The 27,650-nt window shown below is 42.7% G+C and overlaps 2 protein-coding genes across 3 annotated transcripts in view; both read left to right on the forward strand.

Annotated features, from left to right (window-relative positions):
• Positions 1-481: 481 nt before the first annotated feature.
• On the forward strand, positions 482-9,619 carry METTL22 (methyltransferase 22, Kin17 lysine). Its single transcript, XM_053992486.1, has 10 exons — positions 482-714; positions 3,077-3,427; positions 3,804-3,844; positions 3,930-4,074; positions 4,513-4,584; positions 4,680-4,733; positions 5,263-5,343; positions 5,984-6,086; positions 6,856-7,024; positions 8,725-9,619. The coding sequence occupies exons 1-10, from the start codon at positions 585-587 to the stop codon at positions 8,758-8,760; spliced, it is 1,182 nt and encodes a 393-aa protein (XP_053848461.1). The 5' UTR covers positions 482-584; the 3' UTR covers positions 8,761-9,619.
• A 4,860-nt stretch (positions 9,620-14,479) lies between these two features.
• ABAT (4-aminobutyrate aminotransferase) overlaps positions 14,480-27,650 on the forward strand; it is a 49,738-nt gene continuing 36,567 nt past the window's right edge. The window contains exon 1 of one of the 2 annotated variants that reach the window (XM_053992196.1): positions 14,480-14,550. The gene's annotated coding sequence lies outside the window, so the exon portion shown is untranslated. Of the gene's footprint in view, positions 14,551-21,887; positions 21,969-27,650 lie in introns of those variants that run through there. The other variant, XM_053992197.1, reaches the window with a different exon arrangement.

The raw sequence follows: 27,650 nt of genomic DNA on the forward strand, positions 1-27,650 counted from the left end.
AACCATTCAGTGATCTTGTTCAAGCACTGGATAACAGCAAATTTATCATAATCATTCAAGATGTTAATGCCAACGCAGGAAGTGGCCTTATTCCCTTTGAAGACCTTGATTAGGCTTTGTAATTCTGTGCAGTCATGGTAATGTTTTTTTTCAGGGGAGGTTGCTTGTAACACAAGCAAATTAGTAGCTCTTCCTAAAATACACAGGCTGCCATTGAACTACTAACAGTTATATATTAGAAGATTCTGTAAAAGAGAGCCGTGGAGCATTGTTACTTTATTGAACAGTGTAATCTGATTTTTATCTTCTGAAATACTGCTGGAGCAATGTTCAGACAGTGTCAGGCTACTACTAAAAGCTGCCTGTGTTTGGTTTTAGGTTGAATATCCTGATGAGTAACTTGTTGTCTTGGAGCGTAGTGGAGCTTGCACGATCACACCTTCTCAGAAACGATGTCCTGAGTTTCCCTTGGTGAGCAAAACTGTTACTGGATACCTGTAAATGGAAGGGAATGGAATCCCTTTGTGGCAGCACTGCATAAGGGGCTGTTTGAGCACTGCAGATGTTCCTCTCACCAGCACCCTATGGTAGATTTAGCAGAGAAGGAGATGGATAACCCCACGTTTAGAAGTGACACTGTGCTGTCTGATGTTCACTTGCTCTGCCCAAGCAAAAGACACCTCATGGTACGACTGAATGCAGTTGGACAGCCAGGTAATGGATGCTGACACTGATGGAGCTGTATTTTAACTGTACTCAGATCTTTGGAAGGCTGAATCCTCCTCTAAGTGGTTGATATTAATAGTTACATATTTTATTCCAGTTATAAGCAAAACCACCTCCTACTCAGTCTTTAGAAAGAGGGCTAACTGTGTCATCCTCCTGAAATTAACTCCAAAAAAGAAAACTTGCAGACATGTAGGATTTGTCTTAAAACTTGTAGGACTTGCAGGAAAACTTGTAGGATTTGTCTTAAAAATTAAACTTTGAATTACTTTCTGAGAAAAAGTAACCAAATTTACTCACTTGCAGGTTTAATTTAATGGTTCATTGAGCATATATATATAGCACTTTGGGAGTCATGATTTAAAATAAGGTTGTGATGTTTCTTATACACAAAGAAAAGGTGAGAACCCCGGGGTTTTAAATAGTGTGACTTAAGTTTAAAATATAAAACTATCAGTAATTATTTTATAAAGTTTAATTAAATGTTTATGTGATGATTTACTATCTATTCCAGGGGAGCATAACAGCTTTCTTTGGGCTACGTGGTGGATTTTTGGTTTTGATGGGTTTTTTTGTTGTTGTTGGAGGGGTTGGTGTTTTTTTGGGAGGGAGGTGTTTGCTTCAAAAAAAAAGTCAACAAGGAAACTCAACATAGCAATGCCTTTAACTGACAGAATATGAAGAGTCAAGGCTGTAGAGGAAATTATTTGGCAAATGCCCCTGGCTGATTGCCAGCTTGTAGGTTGCTATAAAGTTGTCAAGGGAACTGACCTTGAAGCTGCTGGCAAAATGTTCTATACAGAAGTCCTGCTGTGACAGAAGTGTTAATTGTTTTTTCAAACCCAGTTGTGATATCAAAAAAGTAACTTCTGCATCTGTTCTGGTGTATGACAATGTGAAAAATTATCAAAGTAGGCCTGACAAGGAAATTAATAATAATTTTTACCCTATTCAGGTCAAAACACAGGTAATTAATGCTGTGGTGGGTCTTCATGCTGTTTGGTATGTGTTAGCTGTGATTGTGCTTGGTGCAAAGAGCCTTTCAGCAGAAGGAAGTGACAGTGTGTTCTACATATTTCAGTGAGCTCTGTCTGGGACATTCCTCCGGTTATTGAGACAAGAATTGCATTGTAGTATGACAGCCTTTAATGCCATAACAATCTACCAGTGCCACTTTGCTGGGTTTTGGGGAGTTTTGTGGGGATTTAGTCTCTTCCCCTTTGAGTCAGTTTGACTTTCCATCTTTTGAATGCTGTAGTAATGCAGAGGATCAGAATGGACTTGGAGAACAAAGCATTTCATTCACTGATGATCCTCTATTCCAATTAGTTTCATCAGGCCATCATGCAAACAGTGGAGACTTTAAAAATTTGTTATGCTAGGACAGGCACTGAAGATTTTATTAGATTTAGCTAAAAATGGTCTCACTAGAGAGGAACCTTAGTCAGATTTCAGTAGACCACCTTGGAACATCTTGCCTACGAAAGGAACTGGAATAGAACTCCATGAACTGTGAAACTGTTGAAAGCAGTGGTGGCATGCACTTTATCTCCTCCCTTTTGTTGGGAATGAACATAGATGGAAGGACTATGGAATGTCTGTTCTTCCTTATGTATGATATTCAGGCAGTACAGATTCCTGTAATTAAAATTGCAAGGTGCATGTTTTAATAACTTAAAATTTTAATAGATGCTGATGTCACTGAGTGTTGTAAAAGATTTTTAATTAATTGGTCATTGAGAATAGCTGCAGTTGTTTAATCTCTTTGAATAATCAGTTTAAACAGTTCAAAAAAATTACAGAAGCATCAGTTTTGCCTCCTTTGCACTTATTTCTGCTCTTATATACTGAGCCAATTTCAAGGCTTGAAGTTGCTTGAATTCCTAAAGACTTTGAAAGCAGTATACAAAAATTCAACTTGCATTTTACTAGAACATGCTTCTTTCTTACAAGATAGGAATCTTAACCAGAATAAATGAATTCTAACTTAGTTAGAACTTAGTTTGAACTTCTGTGAACAGAACTTTTGTAGGATGTAAGAAAACATCCCCTCTGCCAGTAGTTAAAATAAATATTACTAAATCAGATGAACGTGCCCGTTGTGGCTGTGCAGATGCTGAGTCAGCCAGTGGACTGTGAAAGTGCTTTGTTAATTTCTGCTGACAGAACTTAATAACAGAAGAATTTCTTCATAGCAAATAAAACTGTATCTCAAGTTACTTGTATCATGTTTTACTCTGTTGATTTTTAATACATGTAGTGCATGCCAAAATCTCATGCATGTGGAAGTTGTGCACAGGTTCTGCCTCATGTGGTGTCTAACCTTTCCCCCCACACTGTGTTCTTACAGTATTCCTGTCATATTTCAAACTCCTTTGGAGCACAGAAGATTTGGCATCTGGGAAACACGTGAGAGAAATTACCACAGGAAGAGAACACCAGTGCACAAGTGGAGATGAACTGTGTGACAAGGACAGGAGTAACGTGAAAGAAGAAGGAGAATTAAATAGTGAAGGAGTAGAAGCTCTGCTAGATGATGATGGAGACTTGGAAGTGGTCAGAAGGCCTCGAAGTGCCTCTGATTTGCAAGCAGAGGATCTTTTGAGGGATGTAGTGTGCCCTGTAATTCTGATGAAAGGGAAAGAAGATGCTTTTGAAGATGAAGAGTATGAGTGCACTCGCAGTGATGTTGTTAAAATAGGTAAATAATAAGTTTCAAGTTTGGGAGAAATGTGGCAAATATGTTTCAGTAAAACAAAAGAAAAATAGGTTTTCTTCAGAAATGGAACAGCAGTTTGTTAAGGGAAAGAAAATAATGAACACAATACTGTGATACTGCAAATAAAAAATTACCTTTTTTCTCTGGAAAGGATTTGGGCACTTGTATACTACAGGGAACTCAGTGCTCCTTAGTTAGAGTGGGTGTTTGGCATTATCCAGCATTATTCTATAGAATGAAGAGTGTTTAGTTCTGTATTTGAAAGGGAAGCATACTCTTAGTTTCAAACTTGACACTGTGGAACTTGATTTGAACAATTTTGAGATAATAGTTTTCTGTTCTACTCTCATTTCCACAGAACACACTATGGCAACCCCCTTAGAAGACGTTGGTAAACAAGTACGTGTTCTGCCTTGTGGTATCTTCATTTTCATGGAATGTGCTTCAGAACTGATTCAGTTTTAAGTGCTTCCCTTGTCCCCAGGTCTGGCGTGCTGCCTTCCTTCTGGCTGATTACATTCTCTTTAAAAGGGACACGTTCAGGGGCTGCTCTGTGCTGGAGCTTGGAGGTGGCACTGGAATCACCAGCATTATCATGGGAACAGTTGCCAAAAGAGTTTATTGCACAGGTAAGGCTGTTCCTTTCAGTTAAATATCTTCATGAAACTTGCCAAAGTAGTGCTTTCGTCCTGGTATTTTCAGACTCATCTGTTCAGTTATAGTTAATAATTTTTATTAATGTGTGTCAGTTTGTGTTATTTACTGAAAAATACAGGAACTTTCTCAAGGGGCTGAGAAAGCTCAAGAGTTTAAAAGCAAGATATGTTGCAGTGAACTCAAGATAGCGTGTCCAGATTAAAATAGGTAGGATCTAACTTCTTCAAGGGTTGCTCAGAACTTGGAACTGAAAGACGAAAGGAGGAAAGATACTAAGGGAGCAGTCATCAGTGGACAGAGTTGCTCTGAATTTTCCTTTATCTCATGGGATTGAAACCTTGAGTCTGAGAGGCATAGATGGCCCATGCAAAATATTTTTGGTTTTAATATCATTATCACTTCTTTTCCAGATGTTGGTGAAGATCTCCTGACCATGTGTGAGCAAAATGTTGCATTAAACAAGCACCTGATGGAGGCAGGAGGTAGGTGCTGTATGGTCACATTTTGACTCTTTACTTTAGCTCAGGTGCTGTCTGAAAGGCTGTTTGTGACTGATGGGATCTTTGTTCACTTCCAGGAGGGGAAATTAAAGTGAAAGAACTGGATTGGCTGAAAGATGAATTCTGCACTGGTAGGTGCTTATAATGGCTCCTTTTAGATTTGGCTTGGTGTTTGGTGTTACATGTTCAAAAGCCTCTCTTGGGCCTCAAAGAAAATTCTGGTTAATGACAATATTTGATACTACCAGTTGAAAAGGTTTTAAGTTTATTAGACTTTCAAGTAAAGATTCTTTAATGAACAATAAATTTTTAAAAGCATGATAAAATAGGAAGATTAATCAAAGCTTATATAGGAATATATCTGGGGTTTTGTTTAAAGGTGTCCTTGCTTTAATGTATTTAAAGCTGTGATTGCTACAGGATTGTGAATTCTGAAGTGAAACTTTTGCTTGCCAGTCAGCCTTGGGAGGGTTGGACATAACAGAGAGAAAGCAGAGGACTGGGGGAACTTCAGGAAATGAACAGGGAAGGTTTTGATTTCCCTTGAGTGGTGTGCTCTCTTTATGGAGTAGCAGCTGCCCACAGGAGCTAGGAAGTTCCTTTTCTCCAGTCATTTGAGACATTTAATCATGTACACCAAAGCCATATTCTTTCTTACAGATCCTGAAGCTTCTTATAGCTGGTCTGAAGAAGAGATTGCTGATTTGCTTGATCACTGTTCTGTGATAATGGCAGCTGATGGTAGGGAAATATAAACAGTAAGCTTTTAAATCAAACACTCGAGCATTATGAGTAATAATTTAAACATACCTAGTTTGCTTTTAAAATCTAATAGGTCAGATCCTTACCTGATTTGCCAAAGTTCTGCCTTAAGTGTTCCTGCCTGTATTTTTCTTTTCTAAATGCTTATATTTACATTCTGAATTAGCAATTATGAGAACAGATGTTGCAAGCTGTAGCTCTTCCTTTTCTTTGGTGTATCCTGCATTCAAAGGAGATCTGGTTATAAGAGTAAATTAATTATGGCCTGGTGTGGGTTTTTGTGAGGAAAGAGGCTCTCTCCTCTCTAATATCCTGTTTTTTTTAGCTTTGTAGTAAGATTATTTCCAAGCTGAAAGAATTCTTGTCAAAGCCTGTAAATTGGCTGACAAATGAGTCCCATTCTGATGAGAGAAAGCTTAAAGAAAGCCTGGCATAAATAACAGCAGTGAATACTCTTACAGGGTCAGTTGTTGCCATCAAAAATATACTTTGCACTTAGATAAAAGACTGACATGTTTGACTGGAGTAATCAAACTAAGGCCTGTTGTTGTTTCATAATGGACACTTAAATAAATTATATCCTAAATTATACATATGCTCTTAATCTTGTTTTTTACAGTGTTCTATGATGATGACCTGACAGATGCCTTGTTCAGAACTCTGTATAGAATCACACACAACTTGAGAAATTCTTGCACAGTTTACTTAGCACTGGAAAAGAGGTAAGTATTACCAAGAACTTAATATAAAGCCCACTAAACCCTTTGTGTGTTTTAATTAAAGGTTGCCTTCTGATTTTCATTGTATCGGATGATCACAGGCTGCAGTATATGCTCAGGATAAGCTCTTTTTCTGCATGCTTAATTTTTATCAGTTCAGAATCTGAGATTAGCAGGATTTTGCCTTTTGTTGTCCTACCTTTGCCTCACCTGAGATACCCTGTGTGCAAATAAGGATAAATAGGTGGCTAGATTGATATAATGCCTGATAACATTTGCTATATATTTTTGAGGTCACAGAGTGGATTTAAGTGGTTTAGCATTAGGGTATTTATTTCCTAGCTTGAACAACTCTAGAATGGTTTCTCTTGTTTGCTTTCAAGGAATCAATGAATGTTTTTAAGTAATTGTGTGTTGCAGTCCATTCATAAGCTGATACACAAATAGGCTTTGCTTAAATCACTAGAGATATGTAAGCAATAACTCTTCCTGTGGTTTGTTGCCAGGTGTTTGTCCAGGAAGCCAAGCCAATGATTCTGTTGTGGCAAAGTGCCCTAAAATCAATGGAAAGGTTCATCCAGGAGTTATTGTGTACTGATGCTGACATAACATCTTTTCTGCTTTTCAGAAATGGGGGTATACATTTTTTTGGCTGCTGAAGGGAGTTCATTATGCTGAGAAGATTCATTTTTTCATTAGCTGAGGGAAGTTACACACCTATTTAAGATGCCAGTATAGGAGAGATGTTCTAAATGACATACTCTTTTGCCAGGCTGAACTTCACTTTAAGACATATGGATATTACATGTGAAGCCTACAGTCACTTTAGAAATACTATAAATGATCTGGAGAACCTCCAAGATGGAAAAATGAAATATACAGTGGAGCCCATTAAGTTTGATTTCTGCCAGTTCCTTGTTTATGAACGGATTGAGCAGTTGGTAAGTGGCATTCATGAAAATAAATGTAATGTGTTAGGCTAATAATCTCAAATTAGTTATCAGTTGTTTATGTAACATGAAGGAAGACTAGAAGAATAAACATTATCTTTTATTTCCACTTAGTTTCTTTGATTTAAAATGATCCTTGTTTGTGCTTACATAATCTGTACTAGATTGACATGTCCTGGTTTTGGCTGGGACAGAATTGATTTTCTATCACCAGCAGTAGAGTGGCTGAGATTGCCCTCAGTTCCTCAAAGGATAAGAGACTTTTACTTTGTGAAATGCCATTTTTGTGACTGAACTGGAAAATGGAACCAATATCTCTTCTCATTTATTTTCTTGTAGGAGAGCTTTCATTTCACACTTTCAGTGATTCCTTTTCCAGTTCAGAGTTCAGGACATAATGTTCTAATATCTACAAAGAAGTCAATTAGCTGTAAACCTCTGTTATTGAGAAATAATATACATAATATTTCTGGTTATCTAATTACCCCTCAAGCACTTATGGTTCTCTTTCTCCATTTTTTTCCAAATTATCTGCTCTTAGGAATATTATGCAGGGTAACTAACAGCTAACAGGCTTCCAGAACAATCCAATCTAATGAATCTTTTTAAAGGAGATGCAAATCTTGCACTGGATTGCAAATCTGGTACCAAGAAATTATGTATGTAGTCAACATACCGTGTGTATGCATAGTGAGATGACAGGGTCCACAGTTACTTCATGAGATTGGTTTATTTTACTTAATGCTGATATCTTCAGGCATAAAACGTGTGTAAAACTTGCTTAAAAGTTTTAAAAGTACTCAAAAGCAACCTGGATTACAGATAAGTGTGTAAACTCGTTCCCTGGCTGCTTTGAGGAAGGTTGCTGATCCTTGAAATCTATGCATTTTTAAAATGCCTATGTTTTTATTTATCATTAAGTCTTTTGCCACAGTTCAAAGATGTCATGGTGAAGAGTATGTGATAGTCTGCTTAATTATCCTCTGTGGAGCAGACAAAGCATATATGAATGTATTCTAAAGAAATGAAGTGATTAAGGATTTTTCATCTTTGTTGTCTATAGGATTGAGAAGGGGGTTTGTGTTTATATAAGCCATGCATTTGAGACTTTGATCCCTCAGTAAATTATTTCTTCAGCTGTTTTTTTACCAGCATTATTGAAACCATTTGTCAACACAGGCTAAGAAAAAGAGCAGGATTATCAGTCAAAATACTTAGGATTAGCAGGATTATCAGTCGAGATCATGTGGATCAATGAAATGACAGAATCACAGAACATTCTGAGTTGGAAGGGACCCACAAGGACAATTGAATCCAACTCTTAAATAAACTGCCTCATACAGGGATCCAGCCCACAACCTTGGCATTATTAGCACCATGCTCTGACCAACTGAGCTAATTTCAAACTATTTTAGAACAAACTACTTTATACTAAATGCACATTATTTTTTTAAATCATGCTACAAGAATGAAGCAATCAGCTATAGTGCTCTGTTTCAAAGATAATTTGGTAATTGTTCCAGGAAATTACAGACATGGATTTGGTGTCTATCCATAGATGGATACTATCTATAGATGGAGGTATAGGGTATGTCTTAAAACTTGTTTTACAGTGAGCATGTTGAACTTTTTCATAATTGCAACCTACTGATGTGAGAAAATACCTGTATGTATTTTTTCTGTTCCTACAGGAGTTGTGGAAGATCATGGCTGACCACCTAACGTGACAGGCCCACGAGGAAAGAGAAGATCTTTACCTAAGGAGAAGGGCTATTTTGATATTCTGTTAAGAAAAGGATTTTCATCCCAAGAAAAGCATCTTCCTGGTGGAATTGTGTTCTCAGAAAGTATTGCAGTGCAGTTTTGCTTTACTTTTTTTGGTTTTGGCACATAGTTTCTTGGACTTGTGCAGTTGGACATGATTTCTTTGATGTTTCCAAGTACCTGCTGGATGCCAGGCAGTGGCAGTGACACAGTGACTTGCTCTTTGGGTTGATGAATTCTCTCTTAGAGTCTGGCAAAGAAGTATTTAACCTTTTCCATGTGGCTGATTTGCAGATATCATGCATTTCCCTTTTCAGTTTACACAACATGGACACCGTTCTCAATCTTATCCCAGTTCCACACATTATTTGTATTCATCAACACTTCTGAAACGATGCTCTGGACAAGACTTGTTTATCATTAATGAAATTTTCTTTAAGAAATTTGTTTATGAAAATTGGCCCTTAATTCTCAGTTTGTCCTATATAAATCACTCTAGTTTAGGACCACTGTCTGACTTGAAAGGAAACAAGATGCATTTTGTTTGAGTCTCTAAAAATACTCCATAGAGGTTTTGGAGTATAGGAGGTCAACCCTATATTGTCATGCAGGAATTTTAAGCTATTCTGTCCTGAGCAGGTTGAGGGTGAGAAGGTACCACATGAGGGGAGATGTTACAGCTCTTGAAATACTTGGAATTCTAGCCTCAGCATATACTTATGAGGCTGGGGGTAGGGAAGTGGCCAAGAATGTCTTGCCCACACAAAAGTGGGCCTTCAATATCTTACTTCTGGATTAAAATAAAACATATTTATTAATCTCTCCTGTGTTATTAATCCAAAAATCTGCTTGCACTTTTGTAAATGTGATGTGCACTGTTGTGTTTATATCACTTTACCATATGTACACTGCCATGGAAATCCACTGCATTCCTCAGCACCAGGAGAGTGTCAGTGATGGAGCTGTTCCAGCCTGGGACTTGTGGTAGTGTGCAAGACATTCATAAGAAGCGTCTGATGGACTTCTTGAAAGCCTGTTTTACATTTGGTGTAGGTCAGTTATTTCATAACCTTCTTATGTATGTGAAGATCTATTTTTTGTGTTCTTTATTGGGATGAAAGGTTATTAGATGATGGCCATTCCCTGTGAGTACAAAGTAAAAATTACATTATGTTAGCACATATCTGTCTAGGTTAATACAAAACATCTCTCTCAGAACCCTTATTTGAACTTCAAGGATGAAAAACTGTATTTTAATCCAAAGATTCCCAAACTAATGTTTGTTGGTTTGTTATGTAATGTTATTATTAACTTTGGTAGATTCAACTGTTTTTGAATGTAGCTGCTTATTTCAGTAGTGATTTTTTGAAGGCTGTACAAGAATGTACAAGGCTGATGTGAAACAGTTTAAGCAGTTAGGGAATCCTGTGGTTTTTCTAACACAGGATTTCTCAAAGTCTTTGGAATTATCAACAGAAACTCACCTGTAAGTCCTTCATTTCTGTGAAGGAAGAGAAAGTAGGCACTTAATTTAAAACCTATGAATATTTCTGCTCAGCTGTGGTGATCAGGTTTTCACTTAGAAAACTTTCTCTTTTGCTAAATAAAGTCATTAGGCAGTAGGAGCGTTTCTGGATCTGGCTGGCAAATCCAGCAGTCATCCAGGATCATTTTCTGGAGAGAGGAACATAGAGGAGGTGAAGGGAGCCTGTGGAACCCTTGCAGTGCACTTAGCTCTGATAAAAGGGAGGGGTGTCCAGATCTTCTTGGGAAGCATGGTAATGGATAGACAAATGATCTTCCAGTAGGAATCTGGTTTGAAAGAAATGATTTTCACTTTTGTCACTGCCATATGGGGAAACAAATGCCTTTTCTCAGTCCCAGCCCCTCTCCTGTTTTTATCTCTCTTAAGAGAAGCAAAGGTGACACAATTATAGATACTGGTCAGGAGAAGAACTTGAACTTTTATGTGACACCCAAATAAGTATTACAAACTAATTGCATTTATTTCTTTTAAATCTTGGTTGATGTGAAACTTTGAGTGTTGCTTTGTTGTGAACATCTGTGTGTCATTTTGCAGTAGAAAAAAGACGCTCCCTTGGTAGGATAGATTCTGTATATTTATCATTGTTGGGTGTTCTCAAGTGTAGGTGGCTATTTGTGGGCCATTCTTGTAGCTCCATCTGCTGTACAACACTTTGAGTCAAAACATTTTACAGTTTGTTCAACACCCTGTTCCTTTCTAGTTTGACAATACTGTATTTTGGAGTAACAGTTTAGGCAGCATGCGTGGTTCTGCACTTCTCACCTAGACTTGCAGATGAAGCTACGGTGGAAATAATCCTGAAAAGAAGGTGGTGTTTACTTGCCTACTTTTTGACAGTAGCTTTGCCTCCAGCAGTTTGGGGTTTTCAGGAAACATTCTAGGAAAAAGTAGATGTACTTTGTGTGTGTGTGTGGTAGGAAATTCTCATTCCTTAGAAGATGAGGACTTAAATTGGATCTCAAAGTTTTATAGCAGGAAACTATCGTGAGATTGTCTGTTCATTAACTCGACCGTTTGTGGACTTCTACATCCACCACTAGTTCCAGTCCTCTTCCCTTTTCACCAGAGAATTAAGGGCTATGACCCTGGCAATTGCATTTCTGGGTTTTGTTTTGTTTGCTATGTTTTTTTCATTCTGGTAGACAACGTCTTAAAACTTGGAGAAATAATTTTGTATGTCTGAGATTTCTACTTACTGAGCTTATTTTATGTTACAGTTGTATATTTTCCCCTTTCATAGTGTTTCTTATAGCAGTGTTCCAATCTGGATTCTGATGTTTTTGATTCCCAGGAAACCTAATTGTAAGTGTAGTTTTCCAGTGGATCAATGAGACCTACTCCAGCTGACTCCTGTGATCAGTCAGTGGGGATCTGTTGCTGGGGTATAAAGGAAGAGCAGACCAGCTATTTTGATGGCAATGGATATCTGGGTCCACTTTGGAGCTATGTGTAAGTGTGCTCCCAATGTGGCAGTGCAGGGTGTGTTAGCAAAGTTGATTTTCCTCAGTCCTGTGCCTGAAACCACATTACCTGGAGTCAGACTGCCACGAGTGTGACAGCCAAATGCTGCTGGTGGTTTTAAAGACAGTTATCAGTGCTGATTGTTGGGTACAGGAAACTGAAGACTGCTTCTGAAAAGTGGGTGCTGAATTCCTGTCTGCTTGTTATGGCACTGCAAGAAAAGCTGCCTTTCTCATAAGCTTGCAGAGATTTTTCAATCTGCAAGTAAATAGAGAATTATTCACTTAATGCTTAGTAACCTGTCTTTAAAATGCAGTTCACTTCCTGAGTGTACTCATGGTATTTGTAAGCTGAACACTTTGGAGGTTCAAGTGAAGTAGAATTTGAAAATGAGCTACTTCTTGCTGCCAGGCTATCATGCTGTGACACAGGTTCAGAGGTTTGTGTCCTTTTACAGACTCATCTTGACCCTGACCTTTTGTGTCTGACCTTTGCATCTGTGCTGGAAGTTAATGCATTAACAGAATAAAGCTTCCTCTTGAGAAATGACTGCCTCTTCATGCTGCCAGCAGTGCAGTCAGCTGTGTCAGTACAGCACACTGGCACATTGCCTCAGAGGAAGTTCCCCCAGCAGATGGCACATGGAATTTCTTTAACAATACCAGCACCTAAAGGCAGTAACAAAATATCTACATATATACGTGTGTGTGTGTGTTTATTTACACATTGCTCAGGCCAGCCCCACTGGTTTGAGCAAGAAGAGATGCAAAGGAACATCCCTAGCTTGCAAGCAAGCTGAGTGTATTCTCTAAGCTTTTTGAGCAAATATTCAAAGGGGATACTAGTCAGATAGTAAGATACATAAGATGTTAATAATAATTAGAAGTAACATCATTTCTGCCTCAAAGTTAAGTAAAAATACATCAAATAAATTAGACAAGAAAGTTAATGAGGAGTTGGACAGAAGATAGCATGAAAAAAGTGAAGTTTACTGCTCTGTTCTTGTTCTATGGGATATCAGTAGCAGGTTAACATTGTAGGATGATCAGAAGGGGCACCAAGAAATTATCTGAAATTATCTGTTCTGTATTCCTCTCAAAGCAGAATCATATTCATCTGAGAATCTTGATAAGTGTTTGTTATCAAAGGCTCTCATCATAGAGATCCTGTAATCTGTTCTAGTGCTTCCTTGTCCTTTATGATACAAGTGGCTTACTGCCATCTGAATGGCTAAACTGCCGCCTCTCTTGCGATTTTGGACCATTAAATCTTTCTTACTAGAATAGACTGACAGACATAAGGGTTCTGGGCAGGGTAAGTGGAAATGAGGAGGCATAGATGGCCTAGCCTCGAGTGGTGTGTGCAGGGACAGAAGGATCCTGTAACACCATCTGCAAATTGACGGTGTTGCAGCACAGAACAGCTCCGGCCTCTCAGAGCCCGCAGCGTTCCTGCCCTGCTTGGGTCCTCTCCAGCTCTCCTGTCCAGTGGCCTCCAGCTGCTCTGGCACAACAGCTGCTGCAGGATACTCCCTGCAGCCTTCCATGGAGGTCCTTGAGGGCTGGCAGGGTCTGACAGCTCTGCTCTCTGGTGTGCATCCGTTATGAGCCCCGGCTCTGAGAAGTCCCCTGGGCAGGGAGAGGGTGCCCGTGTGCTGCTCCAGGAGAGGGGACGGAGCTGTTCTGTGCTGTGCATTTATTGGCCTTCTGTAGCCAGGTCTTAGGTTTTGAAGAAAACCAAGGCTATGAATGAGACATGAATTCTGTAAGATGAGAGTCTAGATAGGGTTCAACATGCTTGCCATAGGTCCTGTTGTGGATGAGATACATAATAATATTTATTACTGGGTTGGAGCTTCAAGGGCAGCGTTGTGCCTGCAAAGACCACATTGCTGTAGCAGAACCAAGCAGCAACCGAGCAGAAGGGCTCGTTTGAGCTGCTTCAGTCCACTGATGTCCACAACAAAAACGTGTTTTGTCTAGGCCAGCCTGAAATGCTGGTGAAGATTTGGGTTTTAAATTTGGAGTTTGACATCACACTAGGTTTAATTTGGATTTCTAATCAGAGATAGAAGACCAAAATACTTTCTCACTTGCTGCCTTTGCTCAATTAAATATGTCCCAAGTGGCAGCAGATAAACACGAGGCAAGGACAGCGGGTCTTTGTGCAGCTGTAAGTGCAGGCACGGGTTCCCATCGCGGTTAGGAAAGAGGCTCCGCTGCCCTTGCGGCGGATGCGCGGTGGCTCCCGAGCAGGGGGCGCGGGCAGGCGGAGAGCCGGGCGGGCAGGAGGAGAGCCGGGCGGGCGGGCGGAGAGCCGGGCGGGCGGGAGGAGAGCCGGGCGGGCGGGCGGAGAGCCGGGCGGGCGGGAGGAGAGCCGGGCGGGCAGGAGGAGAGCCGGGCGGGCGGGCGGAGAGCCGGGCGGGCGGGCGGAGAGCCGGGCGGGCAGGAGGAGAGCCGGGCGGGCAGCCCTGGCCGGGGGACGCGGCCGCTCCGAGCCCGCCGCCCCTGAGGGGCCCGGCCGGCCCCGCCCCTCCCGGCGGGGGCGAGCCCCGGCCGCGCTCTCCCATTGGCCGCGGCGGGCGCGGGGCCGCGGGCGGCGGCGCTGATTGGCTGGGCGGCGCGGGCCGGGCGGGGCGCGGCGGGGCCGGGCGGCGGCGGGGCCGGCGGGACGCGGCCGGCCCAGCGCAGCGCAGCGCAGCGCAGCCCGGCGCGGCCGCCGCAGGACGCGCAGCCCGCACCTCCCGGTGAGCGCCCGAACCGCGCGGGGCCGCGGACGGGCCGCTGCCTTCGCCGCCCGTCGCTCCCGCCCGGCAGCGGGACTCCCCGCGGTCCCCCGTCTCCATCCCCATCCCCGCGGGCGGCTGTGCCCGCGTTGCCGGGGCAGCCCCGCGTCCCCCGCCGCTCGCTGATGCCCTTCCGCCGGGTCCCCGGCCCGGCGCACCCTGCGGGGAGCGGGGCGGCGCCGGGCCGCGACCGCGGGGCTTCCGCTGGCGGGCGGGGGTCGCGGAGGCCGGTGCCATCCTGCCCGCTCGGGGGCCCTGCCCTGGCGGACCCGAGGGCGGGCTGCGCCCCGGCGGGGCCCGGCGCCGTCCCCGTGGACGCTGGGGACCGCGGAGCGCAGGAGGGTTCGGCCGCGCCGCCAGGCGGGTTTGGGATGCTCTGTGCCCCGGGGCGGCACCCACGGCGGGCGGGTGGGCCCGGCACGGACCTGCGGCGGGGAGAGGGGAACAAGGGAACGCGAGGGCGCAAAACCCGTGAGAGAACAGCTGCGTACCGTGGGGAGAACGGCGCTGGCTTTGCGTGGAGGGCGCCCCTGGGTGAGCTGCTGCAGGCAGCTGAGTAATGGTGTTCGTGGAGGCCTGGTGCTGCACTTCAGCTGAGGTTCAGCTGGGCTTTTCAGTTTCCTGTTCTCCAGCTGGTGCTGGTGATGCAAAACCCAGGCCAATACCTCAGGCTTGTGTTTGATACATCCTTAGCATCGCTCCCCTTACAGCGCTTAAAGTAGCGTGGGGCTCTTCAGCCGGAGCTTTGCCTCTGCCTGGCTTGGCTTTTGCCTCTGTGATTCTCCATCTCTGTTCATGAAATAAGCAGAGAAGGAAATGATATGCAAAGAAACTGAACTACTGTGGGAGATTTCCAAGTAATTTTGTAATCAGTAATGAATGTTCAGGCTTACAAATACTGGATTTTGCCCTACAGTTCAAAGGCACTGGGTATGGGCTCTTAAAAGGGTCTTTGCTCTTACAGTTTGAAGCAAGGAATTTGGTAAAGGTTGAAAGCCAACTGGTATAAAAGGGGGGTAGTAGCAGGGTTACCTTCTGGAAGCTCTGCAGTAAAGAAATTACCTATTGAATCCTGTTATAATCTGGTTCTTGTGTTATAAACTGAATTAGCAATTATGCAGTGCTTGTTGCATTGTTTTTTTTGTTGTAATTGTCTTTTCTGTAGTGTCAGTATTGGGCAAATTCTGTCTGGGGGCAGTTTGTCTTCTCTGACTGGAGTTACAAATGCTGACTTGGAGGTCAGTGATTCAAATGCAGGATCACAGCTCACCATACTGAAGCACAGCGTATGCACAGAAGGGTAATATCTGGATTTTGTAGTGTTTGTATTCTGTAGTGTTCAAAGCACTCATCAAACATCACTGGTCTGACTGTATAGATGGGAAAGCTGTTATTGTAAGTTACATGCTGGGTAGCCTTGTGGACTGGGAATCAGTGTTCAGGTCTTTTGTGTCTGCAGTCTGTGTGTGGGGCTCCTCCTGGACACCCCGAGTGCAGAGGACAGTGATTCAGAGATCTGCAGATAAATGGAGACCTGAGTCAGTACGTGTGTGGTGCTATTAGACAAGCTGACCTCTTGCAAATTATGTGTGGGAAAATGCAATAAAACTGTTTTACTAATCTTTCATTAGGCCTTTAGTCTTCTGAGGAATGACAGCCTCGGAGGCGTACTGTACAGTGAGGTGTCTTGTGCATCCAAACACAAAGTAAAGTCAAATAAATGGATAAAATTGGATATTTATGCCCAGAGGCAGTAAGCAAGCACAGCATGCAAATAAACACCAAGCAAATCAGTAGGTGTCCTGCTGGCAGCTGTGCTGTCATGGGGAAAGGAGAACATCCTGATCTGGATTTTTTCAGAAGCAGGGAAGAATTCAGATTCTTGCCTGCCAAGTGTATGTTCATTCAAACCAGCTCTTGCTGCCCCTGCCAGCAGCTTGGGGGTCTCCAGGTGGTTCCCCTTGCCCTGTCTGCATGGTGTGCTGTCTGACAGCCAAGTTTGAGAGCAATTTATCCAATGCCTTCCTTCCCCACAGGCACACTGGGCAGCAGCCCAGCTGTAGCTGCCTGTGTGTGCAAGTGCAGCTGCACAGGCACCACTCCTGCCCTGGGAGTGCAGAGTGTTCTCTGGGTTTGTGTTCTGAGTGTTGGGCCTGAATTAAAACAGCTCAGGTGATGTTGTGATGTACCTGTGCTGCTGCTTAGCCTCATCATTTCAGGAATTCTTAGGCTTCACAGGATTAGAGTTCACAGCTGCTCTAAGGCCAGTTGGATGTGCTTCTTGGTTTATGAGCTTTGTTTCATGAGTTCTAGGATTGAGAGTCCATTCCAGAAACACTGCTAAAATTGTCTGTTTCAATTACAAAATAAATTCCCTTCCTTTCTTGCCCAAATGAAAACAGCTTGTGGAAGTATCTCAGGAAAGAAGGCTGTTGAGTAGTAGTATGTGTAGGTGCTATATGGACAGGGTGGCACTCACTGCTGTATCTCTGTTGTAAAGATACAACCCAGTTGTATCTTTAAATCTTGCTGGATTGGCTGTATGCCAGAAACTTTAAATCAAATGAGGACTCTGAACTTGGATGAATCTCCTTTGCTTTTGGCTTTGCCTTTGTCAGAGGGAGCGTGGAGGAGAATAGATCTTGAATAATTCTCAGGTTTCATGTAAGACCTTTCTCATCATTATTGTTTTCAAATACGTTTTCGTTCCTCTTTGTATGTTGCACCTTGTCCATCTGTGTGCACAACTTTTGTTCAAGAGGCTTTTCCAGTAGTGCCTGTTCTTCTTTTGCAGTTCTTTTTAAGCTCTTAAGAGTTTTTCAGGCATAGTGATAGGTCTGAATCAAATAGTGAGGTGTCTTATCCAATTTGAAAGAATAAATAATATAAAAGAGCTGGGTTCCATCAGAAGGAAAGCAGCTGGTGTGTAGGGAGCTGTGAAAGTACAGGTAAGTAATGCAAAAATGACACATCAGGAGCAGTGAAGCTTAAAGACCAAGAATCCACCACACAGATAATTATCACTGGGGGCCCCATTGCCTGTGGAAGGATGGATATGCTTTAAAAGTTATGTAACAGATTTATGTTTCCAGAGGCTGAAAGCACCTTATTCTTTTTACAGATGGGTCTGCTTTCAAAATTCTCTTCTTTATGTATAGAAGAGGTTGCCTTAGGGGTCAGAGCTGCTATCAACTAAAAGTAGATCATTCTTCCAGCCACTGTTTTGTGGCTTGAAAACCACCTCTGTCCCCTCTTGGTTTTCTGAATGCTGTGATCTGTTTTATCAGATCATGGTCCCGTTGCCTGAAATGACAGCTATGGTCCAGGAAAACCGAGAAACTGATATTTTCTTAGCCATATGGTGTTTGTGCAAAAATGACAGTATTCTGGGGGTTTTCCAAAGCAAGCAAAGTGTCTAAAACAGAGAATATTGTTGTAAACTATTTCTGTGACTTTCACACTCTCTTCTGATCTGTGGGAGTAAGGTTCTGTAATGTATCCTTGTATTAGCTTGTTTGTCTTTCACAAATTATTTTACTCTTCATTTTTCACATTTAGCCAGTACTAGAAATTCACCAGAAGAATGAGGTAGGAACCTTGCTTATGTGTTGCAGCTCTTGGCTGTGTGGAAGAAGCAGCTTGTCTCTCTTGCTGCCCAGTAGAGTTGCATCTACTTCCAGCCGGGAGAATATTTTTTAGAGGATATGATTTTCTTGTTGAAAATAAATTCCACTTTTTGCAGCATGAAGTTTAGTTTCCTTTTCCTAGTTTGTGCATTTGGAGTATTTTGAATTTTGTGTGTGACAGCTTCTATGGCTGTAAATTCAGTTGTGGAAATTGATGCATGTCCTAGCAAGGGCTGGACAATCATGGAATGATTTTATGGCACCAGCAAGGAGCTGATCTCATGAAGTGCCTTTGTGAAGGGCTAGGGCTGGGCACCTGCAGTGTCCAGGACACAGGTCTGCCCTAGTGATGGACTCAGCTTTTATAAAATGATAAAGCTGTGCTGTCCTGTTTGATGTGAGAAAGCACCAAAGTCACTCAGCTGAAAGTACTGCCTTTAGTAAGTGAATGCTGCCAGCTTGAAGAAATGTGAACTTAGTTTTTCACACTTACTTCTCCTTTGTAATGTCTTCTGCCATTATTTCCGTGAACTTCTCTCAGGTTTATGCAGGAGATAAAGTATTTGTGTAGTGAGTGCTTGTGTTGTACCAAACTCCCCCCGGCGCTCTGGCTGAAAGGCAGTGTACTGTAGAATTTCTGTGGCAAGGTGCAAGGCACTTTGAAGGCAGTAAATCTTCAGACTTGGTGACTTTCCCATTTACATTTTGTAATTTTCCTGAAATGCAACTTGGCGTTGGCAGGGTATGTTTACCTTCTTGTGACTCTTGGGAAACCTGGCAGTTTAAACACTAACATCTAGTTCTGCTGGTGTTCCTGAGGGATGTTCTGCAGCGTGCTAAAGAATTCATGTAAAAAGTCAGTATGTCTCAAATACACTCCAGGTGACAGGATGAAGTGCCAAACTTACTGGTTTAGCTGTGTAGCTGTAATTCTGAGTGTAGAAAAAACTTCTAAACCTATCTTCAGCTTTCCCTTATCTCAAACACTTTAAAATATTCCTTATTTCAGCAGTAATTTCCCTTGCTGTATCCAAACAAAGTTCAGTTTTAATTTTACAAATGAGAATACATTGCTTTGCAGCTGTTGTGCCCATATATAATTCTGTTTTATTTAGGAATCTTTTAGCAATGGCCTCAAAATGCCTGAAGTTTGAAACCTGGCAAGTTCAAGTACCTTGAAAACTGGTTGGATAACAGCAAAGAAATTGGGCAATCCTGACCTGGCACCTGCTGGAATACACTAATCCAATTTAACCCTGACATGCTTGGTTGTGACAATGTGCCTTTTCCAAGGTGTGGGCAGCTGGTGGAACCCAGACTGTTCTGAGTGCATCCCTGAGATGTCCTCCCAAGCAGAAAGCTGCTCCTTTGCCTCAGGAGGGGGCTGCTGTTGTGGGAGAAACCTGTGCATGCTTTCTTTGGTTTCTGGTGCACTTGTATTCCGTGCTGGCTCCCTCAGGTGCCGTTTGCTGGGTCAGTGGGGAGGTTTGGGTTCAGGTTCCTGTGTCAGTCTGCTCTCAGTTCCCCACAGACCGTGTCGCTGTCCCAGCTGTATGGGCCGTGTTTGGGACCATGGGTGATCCTGGAATCAGGATCAGAGCTTCTCTCATGAGTTTGCTTTCATCTCTTCTGCCACCTGCATGTCACGAGCACCAGATTTCCTCTCCTGGGGCCTTTCAGCCTGCCCACAGTGTCAGGGTGATGTGCTCTCCATTTCCACTGCTCTTCCCACTCTTTCCAGCCCTTGTGTTTATGGTGTCTCAGATCTGTTCTAAGAGCTCTTAGTCCTACCTGTCAGCTCTAAAAACAGATGCCTCTGCCTAGAAGACCATTATAGCTCTGCAGGAGGCACGGCAGAACATCCACTGTCCTGCTGGGTGAAGGAGCTGCTCGTGTGGAGAGGGAAGCTGGCAGGGGATGGGGTGAACTGAGGGAAGCAGTGGGAGAGGTATTGCCCTGCCTGTGGTATCAGTGGACAGCTCAGCCTGGACTACACAGCCTACCTGTGGCTGGAATGTTTACAGGAAACGTGAAAAAATGTTACCCAAGAGTGTGGATTGCCAGCACGAGGTTTTCTTTCTAGTGTTTGTTGGGGTATTGGGTTTTATTCAGGGTTGGTTTTTTTCCCCCCTCCCCTTGTAACCTTCATCACTGGTTTCTCACACAACAGAACAGTGGGTGTTGGGAAAACATAAATTAGTGATGATGTTTTTGTGGTGTCCTGTTTTTTATGTTTGGCTCAATTTTAAAGCATCCAGATTCCATCAGTAAACCTTGCAGTGGGCAAAGCACAGGGCAGCAAGTTCCTCATAGAGATTTTTAACCCAGTGCTGGCTGATTTCATTTTAGGCTTTGTTGCCTGTATTCTCAATATAATTCACCCCTTCCTCTTTCCTCCCAGGAAATGAACAACCCTACAGATTTTTTTCACAAGAGATACCACCTCTTGCCCTTCCAGGCCTTTTCCTTTCTGAATGAGGTAGTGCAGGAATATAGGCTTCAGAAGCCACTGAGGAAAACAGGAAAAGAAAATTAGTTTGCAGGGAAAGGAAAGAATAATATCCCTCATTTGTATTTGTAACTCATCAAGCTCAATTTTGATTAAAGACTTTGAACATCACCACAGCGTGCCAATTTTGGCTTCCTCTTTTAGTGAAAGATGAAATGTGCGGAGGTTCTTGGCAGCATCTCTTGACAACAAACACAATTGAAATCAACTCATATGTTTTAATTGGTCTGGCAATACTACAGAAATGTGCATAAGTAACATAAATATCATTAAAATTAAGTATTTTAAATAAACTTGGTGTAACCTAATAGCAGTAATATTTTCTATTTGTATTATGTTTCCTCCCAATTTGTCTGTCAGGCTCCTTCTCAAATAATGGGAACCAGCCATCTTGTTCTTCTCTGTTAAATCTCTTTCCACATCTGTAATGAATTACACATTTTTTGCAAGGTTCTTGCTTCATATTGATGTTGTGATATTCACAAAAAAATAAAATAGGACACTGGGAGCAAGATGGAGGTAGTAAGTTTGTATTGAAGCATTTTTAACAGGTCTCACTGTATATATCTGATTATAGAAATAATTGCCTTGGTGGGAGTTGGAGAACATGACAGGTAAAGAAGCTGTTAGAAACCAAACCAAACTGCTCTGGACAGATTTCAGGCATAAGATGCTTTATGGCAACAGGCCAGAAGATGATAATCCTGCCACAAAGAGCCATGACTTCTCCATCCTTAACAGCTGCATCACTTCAGGCAAAGCTGAGCACACTGACACTGATGGGACTGTATGGACTGAGCTGTGGGTGGGAGGGATGGGATTTACCTGTATGGACTGAGCTGTGGGTGTGAGGGATGGGATTTACCTGTATGGACTGAGCTGTGGGTGGGAGGGATGGGATTTACCTGTATGGACTGAGCTGTGGGTGGGAGGGATGGGATTTACCTGTATGGACTGAGCTGTGGGTGGGAGGGATGGGATTTACCTGTATGGACTGAGCTGTGGGTGTGAGGGATGGGATTTACCTGTATGGACTGAGCTGCCATTCTCTATCATGTTCTCCCCTCTCAGCTCCAGTATAAAGCAAGCCTTGTTTTTTGCTCCACAGCTATTGCTGCAATGCAGCTTCCTGGAGAGGGAAATAGGATTACACAATCAGAGTGTGCTGGTGGAGGTAGGAAAGCAGAGGATGAGCTGGGCTCGGATGAACTCCACAATCCTTGTTTGCAGGGTGGTTTTACCAGGTAATGGATCTACAGGGGAGCACATCTTTCTTTGTTCTGTGGTTTGGGTACTGGGTGTTGGAAGGGGCTGCTGGAATGAGATGCTTCTGCCTTGGCTGTTGTGAAAAGCAGCTGAAGCAAAGCATAGAAAGAGCTGGTTAGTGTTACAAAGGGAGGGAGCAGAGGCAAGTGGAGACAATGACAAGCAGTGCTAGGGGCTGGATTCATGTTATAGGGCCTTTGACTGGGAAGGACTTTACTGATTGCAGCAACAATCTGTGCATTGCAGTAACTATCACTGACAAATCTTGTGCTTTTCTTCTTATAATAATGAAATTCAAATGCCATTTCCTTTAACAGTAACAGGAAACTGCTTGCCTAATTTCTCATCAGTAATTTTTTCCCTTGGCCAAGAAGGTGATTGGAAAACACCTCCTGTTTCTGATGCAGGCTGTAGGATCCCTGCTGTTCATTTATCCATAAAAATCGGACCATTACCTGATTGTGTATCAGTTTTGAGTTTGTTGTTTTGCTTCTCTGTAGATTTTGATGTAATAGGATTTGGTTCAATCAAAAGGATAGGACTGACTATGGCCGTGGGTTCCATGGGTAGGTGATGTTTCAACAGGGAGTGAGCCATGGTGGCTCCTCAGGCTGGACTTCTTGTGCCTCACACTGCTTGGTTGTTTCCTTTCAGTGGTTTGCTCTGAGCTGAATTTGTGACTCCACTGGATACCAGAAGGGTTTAGTGATTTTTCTTCCTCAAATTAGGAGTCTCTCTGGTGTGAATGGGACACTGAGTGATGGGATCAGTGGCAGGAAAGCTAGCTCTTCAGAAAATAAGCTCAGAAGGTGCTACTACCCTGCAAACCCAAAGCTGATTGCATCATTTTGGGATACAACATTTGCATAAAGTATTTTTTTTCCACAGAAAATATGCAGAGAAAATGAGTTTCCAGAGTGATCTGATAAATAATAGGAAATGGCTCACAGCTTCTCTTTGTTGTTCCAAAGGGGAAAGAGAGGAGAAAGGAACTGTTTGTTATATCTGGTCAAAATCCACATGCAGCCTTGCATAACTGATCCTCTGCTCTGGCTGGTGAGCAAGATTAGCAGAGTTACAGCCACATTCCTCTCATCTCTTGTGAAACTCCAACCTCTGAGTATCATTTATTTATTGTCAGTAGTTAATAGCAGAGAGGGAAAAGGGGCAGCTTAAGGTGATACTGACACTAACAAAGCATGTGATGTATCTTCTGTGAATTACCTGATTACTGATAAATCCTGCAGTTGCATCCATTTGGTGAAACCCTGACTTTATGAAGGAGAAGAGAAATTTGCTGTTGTTCTTTTCCTGAGCTTCTGTGACAGTGCCCTATTGAAAGAGGTTAAGTACCAGTGAGGGCAGCACTCTGAAGGGAACCACTCACTGTCCAATTGTGCTAATGCTGCTCATTTTTTAAGCTACCCTTAGGAAGATAAACATCTCCCACAAAAAGTTTTTGTTAGATAAATAAACAAGCTGTTCAACCTAACTACTAGCTCGTTATTCCATACTGATTGTATTCATCCTGGAGTAGTTATCCTGGGTTGGTTTTCCCACTGTTCATGCAGCTTCTCTTAGCATCACAGTAATACAAGGCATCCTTCATCAGTTTCCTGATTCCAGGTCCCTCTTCTATTACCCCAGCAAATTAACTGGACTTGCTTAACTTCTAATAGAACTCCTATAAAGATTTGTCCAAATATTTATGGACATTTTCCCAAAACTGGTCAACACTTTTTAACTACCTGAATGTGGTGCATAAAATGTCCTTTTGGATGTGCCAGACTGAAGAGCAGAGCCCAGTTCCTTTATGGGTGTCAGTGTTACCATGAGAGTTGAGGGTGCAGTAGAGATGTACCTCGATGAGCCTTCACCAGTGAGTTTAGCCATTAGCACACTTAGTAAGCTCCAATTTATCTCCTCAAATCCGTATCCAGGTATTTAGTACCTGTGTGATAGTGCAGCAGATTCATTAGTTTGGTTAAACAGGCAATATATAAGGAGTAAATAAGCACAGTTCATGCAGCAGCCTTGTGGATTTTTCCCTAGTGGGTAACTTTCAGGTTTTGATCACCACAGATTCTTCCAGTTCCCAGTTTTTCTACCTTGCCTTCAATTCAGCAGAGGTCTTTGGCTCATTCCCAACTCTGGTTTTGTGAATGGGCCCAGTGAAATAAAAGAGACCACTCGAGAAACACATATCTTGCTGAATCAGATTGGCACTAGTTTCTTTCTCCATCTGGAGCCCAAAAATAATGTTCTAAACATACTAGGGAATTTAGTAACTGAGTCTTTTTAACACTGTGTACATATCTGTGTTTCCTGAACTGTTTTGAAAACTCCCCAACTGCTGTTCCTTTTTACCTATTGCCTGAATAAATAAGAAATATAAGACTTCTGAATAGTAGAATTTTCATAGTAATTATGCTTAATTCCTATATCCCTTTCCTTGTGAATGTGAAGTTCTCAGGTTTAATGGGAATTAAAGCCATTGATGTCTGAATAACAGAGGGGGTGATGCCCCTGTGCCTGGGTCAGTGTGAGTTACAGCAGTTACTGATTAGTGAGTAGTGCAGGGGCAGCTCAGGTGTGCCCTGCACACATGCAACCTCTGACTTTTTCAAGCTCAACATCTGCCCACCAGATGAAATCCCTGCAGCTAGTGGTATTGATCGTGCTGATTCCACTCTGTTCATGAGCCTTTTAACTTCTTTCACAAAAGAAAAGCTGCCTCTGTGCACAGAGTGTAAAGTTACTGGATGTGCTAAGGTACGAAGCAGCCTTCTGGCCAGCCACAGGTTAGAAAGCTGCAGTGTGCTGGCTTTCCCACACAGCTAAGCAATCCCAGTTGTCCTTTTTATTTTGATTTGCCCTTCATGGTAATCCTCTTTGGCCAAATAAGATCTTTAATCTACTGTCTGCAAATTGTTTGCTCAGATTTTTGTCGTTAACTTGGGGTCACCATTTATATAGTCTTACTTTGTTTTCTTCCAACTGTATTGAAATACTTTTTAATATATTTTAAGGTGAACCTAGTGATTACTGCTCACAGTACCTAGAAGTTGATCTGACACTCCAGCTTGTGCTATATTCCTTCACCAAACACAACAAGCCCTTAAGAGAAGCATTGCTTTCTCTCTTCATGCAGGTTTGGGGTCCTGAGACCCTGCTGTTGATTCTTGTGGCACCTCTGTTTTTTGAAGGAGGCCTAAGACTTGGTGCTGAGTATCCTGCATGCTTTGCTCTCTGCTCTGTGGTATTGATGTGTTTTGTTCCCATTTCTTGCAGATGCATATGACATTTAGGATTTTGACATCTTGTCTCTACCCTGGAGCTGCTATTTCTGAATACTGAATTCTCCTCAAGTAGCTGTGTTTTTTGAAATGCTTTGTTTCTCTTAACAAAGTGTAGCAGATGCTTTCTAGAGTGTGAGGCAGGGGTTAAGGAAGGCTGTAGAGTTGCTTCTGGAGGAATTTGCCATCATTTGCAGTGAAATGCACTGCTAACATAGTAAACCTTCTAATATTTTCCATTAAAACAAAATATCTTTGATACTGTGTGCTTTTCTTGGTGTTGTGGACCAGCCTGGCCAGAATCTGATCCCTGTTTTGCCTTGTATCATCATTGCTTATTTCAGAAGGATGTTTGTAGCATTGATACAGAGAAATATACTAACAGTTGGCTCTACTGAAGCTGGAGATTACTTTGTAGCAGTGAAGGATTGTGTACTGAGTGAATCTTCCTTTGACAACTGCAAATTAGAGCAGAATGTGAACTTAGTGCAGGTGGTTGGCCACATCCTTTCCAATAACAGACTGTTTAAACAGATTTCTTTACCAATGTTCTCTTGATTAAATCAAATGCAAATCCATGGGGTTTTGGTTACAGCTCCCACTTTTGTGAACTGCACATTTTTAATACATCTCAAATAAATTTTTAATAGTTATAGTTGCTTCAAATCACTGACATGGGACTTCTAAATTTTTTGCCCTGCAACAGAACTTAAATAATCATTGTCATCTTCTTTGTGCATCCAGCCTGCCGGGCAGGGTAATTGTGGGTATGGAGGGATGAAAGCAGCCATACAGAACAGCAACAATTTCGGCTCTGCCCAGCAAGTGGCAGTTTGGTGTTAAGCCATTTGATGCTAGGGTTAGAGCAAAAGAAATCCACTACAAATAAAAGTGTACAACAGAGTTGTTATCTCTCTGCAGGATGGGTTCCAAGCAGTCAGACACGACGTGACTCAGCACGAAGGGGCACGGTGCTGATGGAGTCTCTAGATGCTGTTGCCATATAACTTGTTAGCATTTTGCAGCACAAAGTACTTTTCATCCAGCATCATTTTGGTTAATGAGTTTAGCCTCATATCATCCAAGGCAACACTCAGCAGAGGCACAAGAACCTCATTCTTCCTTAGGAGCTGTAATCCTGATTATTATTGCACTGAATAAGTGTAGTAATAAATCACTGACACAATGAATTGCTCTTGAATTCAGTGTTTTATACATGGTGAGTCTAAGCACCCATAGCTTTTCTCAGTCCTTCCCTCTCTGCTTTGTGATGTGTACCTGCATTAACCATCAGTCCACAATAGGATTGTGGCACTTTCTGTGGTAGATTATCTGGCTAACAAGTTCAGTTTAGAACCACCAGTTTATTCTAATGACTGGTAACCAGTACAGGCCAGTTTAAATGTGTTGTTTACAGTCTGTGTATGCAGTTAATAATAAATTTTAAATTATGAAGAAGGTGAGGGATGAGGTTCAGTTCTTATTTTGGATCAAATCAACTGCTTGTTATGGGATCTGTCTTACAAATAACTGCAGTATGGGCTCCTTTCTTGGTAACTGCTCATAGTATTCACATGAGATCCCAGGCTACAGTCTCCAGCAAAGGAGAAGGAAACCAGAACAGGATTAACCACCAATTAACCACTGGATTCTCTTCCTTGTTGGTGTTATTGGCATTTTGATTGGCAGTTTGTCTGGATGCTGATCAATTGTCCATTTTGTGTAGAAAAGGTCTGGAAAGCAACATGGTGACTTTAAAACTTTTACTCCCCCCTTAATGGGTGTAAATGGGTTGTGTGGATACTGATGTGGCATCTGTAGGTGTGTAAATGGCCTGGGCAAGGTAGTGTGTTCCAACAGAGACACTGCAGAGTGTGTCTGCTCTGCCTGCATGCCTTTGTCCCTCACTGCTCCTGCGTTAGCACAGCGACCATCACGCCACCCACCCCAACCGAGCCAATACTGCTGCCGTGCCTGCTCTGAGAGAAGGGGGACAGGGAAGGTGATGCTGCAGGAGCAGCACAAACTGGAGTCATGCAGTTTCCAGGGACCTTATCTGCCTCCTGTAAGCATTGCATCTTGCATCTTTGTCCCTTGCTGCTGGTATCTGTCCTTGCTCCTGCCTGCCTCAGGCCCTTCCTTGCGCCCGACTCTGCTCGTGCTGGACCATCAGCACAAGCCTGGGGCTCGCTCTGGCTGCTCCCTCATCTCCCCCCTTGCAGACAGGGTGCAACACCTCAGTCAGAGCCCTGTGCTGAGGAAGCATCCTGCCCAAGGGCTGCGTCCCACAGCTGGAGCCTACAGAGCCTAAAGCAGGACCCCCATCTCGGATCTCGTGCCTGGCTCCCTGCTGCACTGCAGCCC

The sequence above is a fragment of the Vidua macroura genome, chromosome 16, assembly GCF_024509145.1.
Source record: "Vidua macroura isolate BioBank_ID:100142 chromosome 16, ASM2450914v1, whole genome shotgun sequence".
Classification (NCBI taxonomy): Eukaryota; Metazoa; Chordata; class Aves; order Passeriformes; family Viduidae; genus Vidua; species Vidua macroura.

Excerpts from the sequence above, each read along its gene's own strand:
- METTL22 (XM_053992486.1), top strand. The coding sequence starts at position 585 with ATGGTAGATTTAGCAGAGAAGGAGATGGATAACCCCACGTTTAGAAGT. Across the intron at positions 715-3,076 it reads GAATGCAGTTGGACAGCCAG|TATTCCTGTCATATTTCAAA; the intron begins GTAATGGATGCT and ends GTGTTCTTACAG. Across the intron at positions 3,428-3,803 it reads CAGTGATGTTGTTAAAATAG|AACACACTATGGCAACCCCC; the intron begins GTAAATAATAAG and ends TCATTTCCACAG.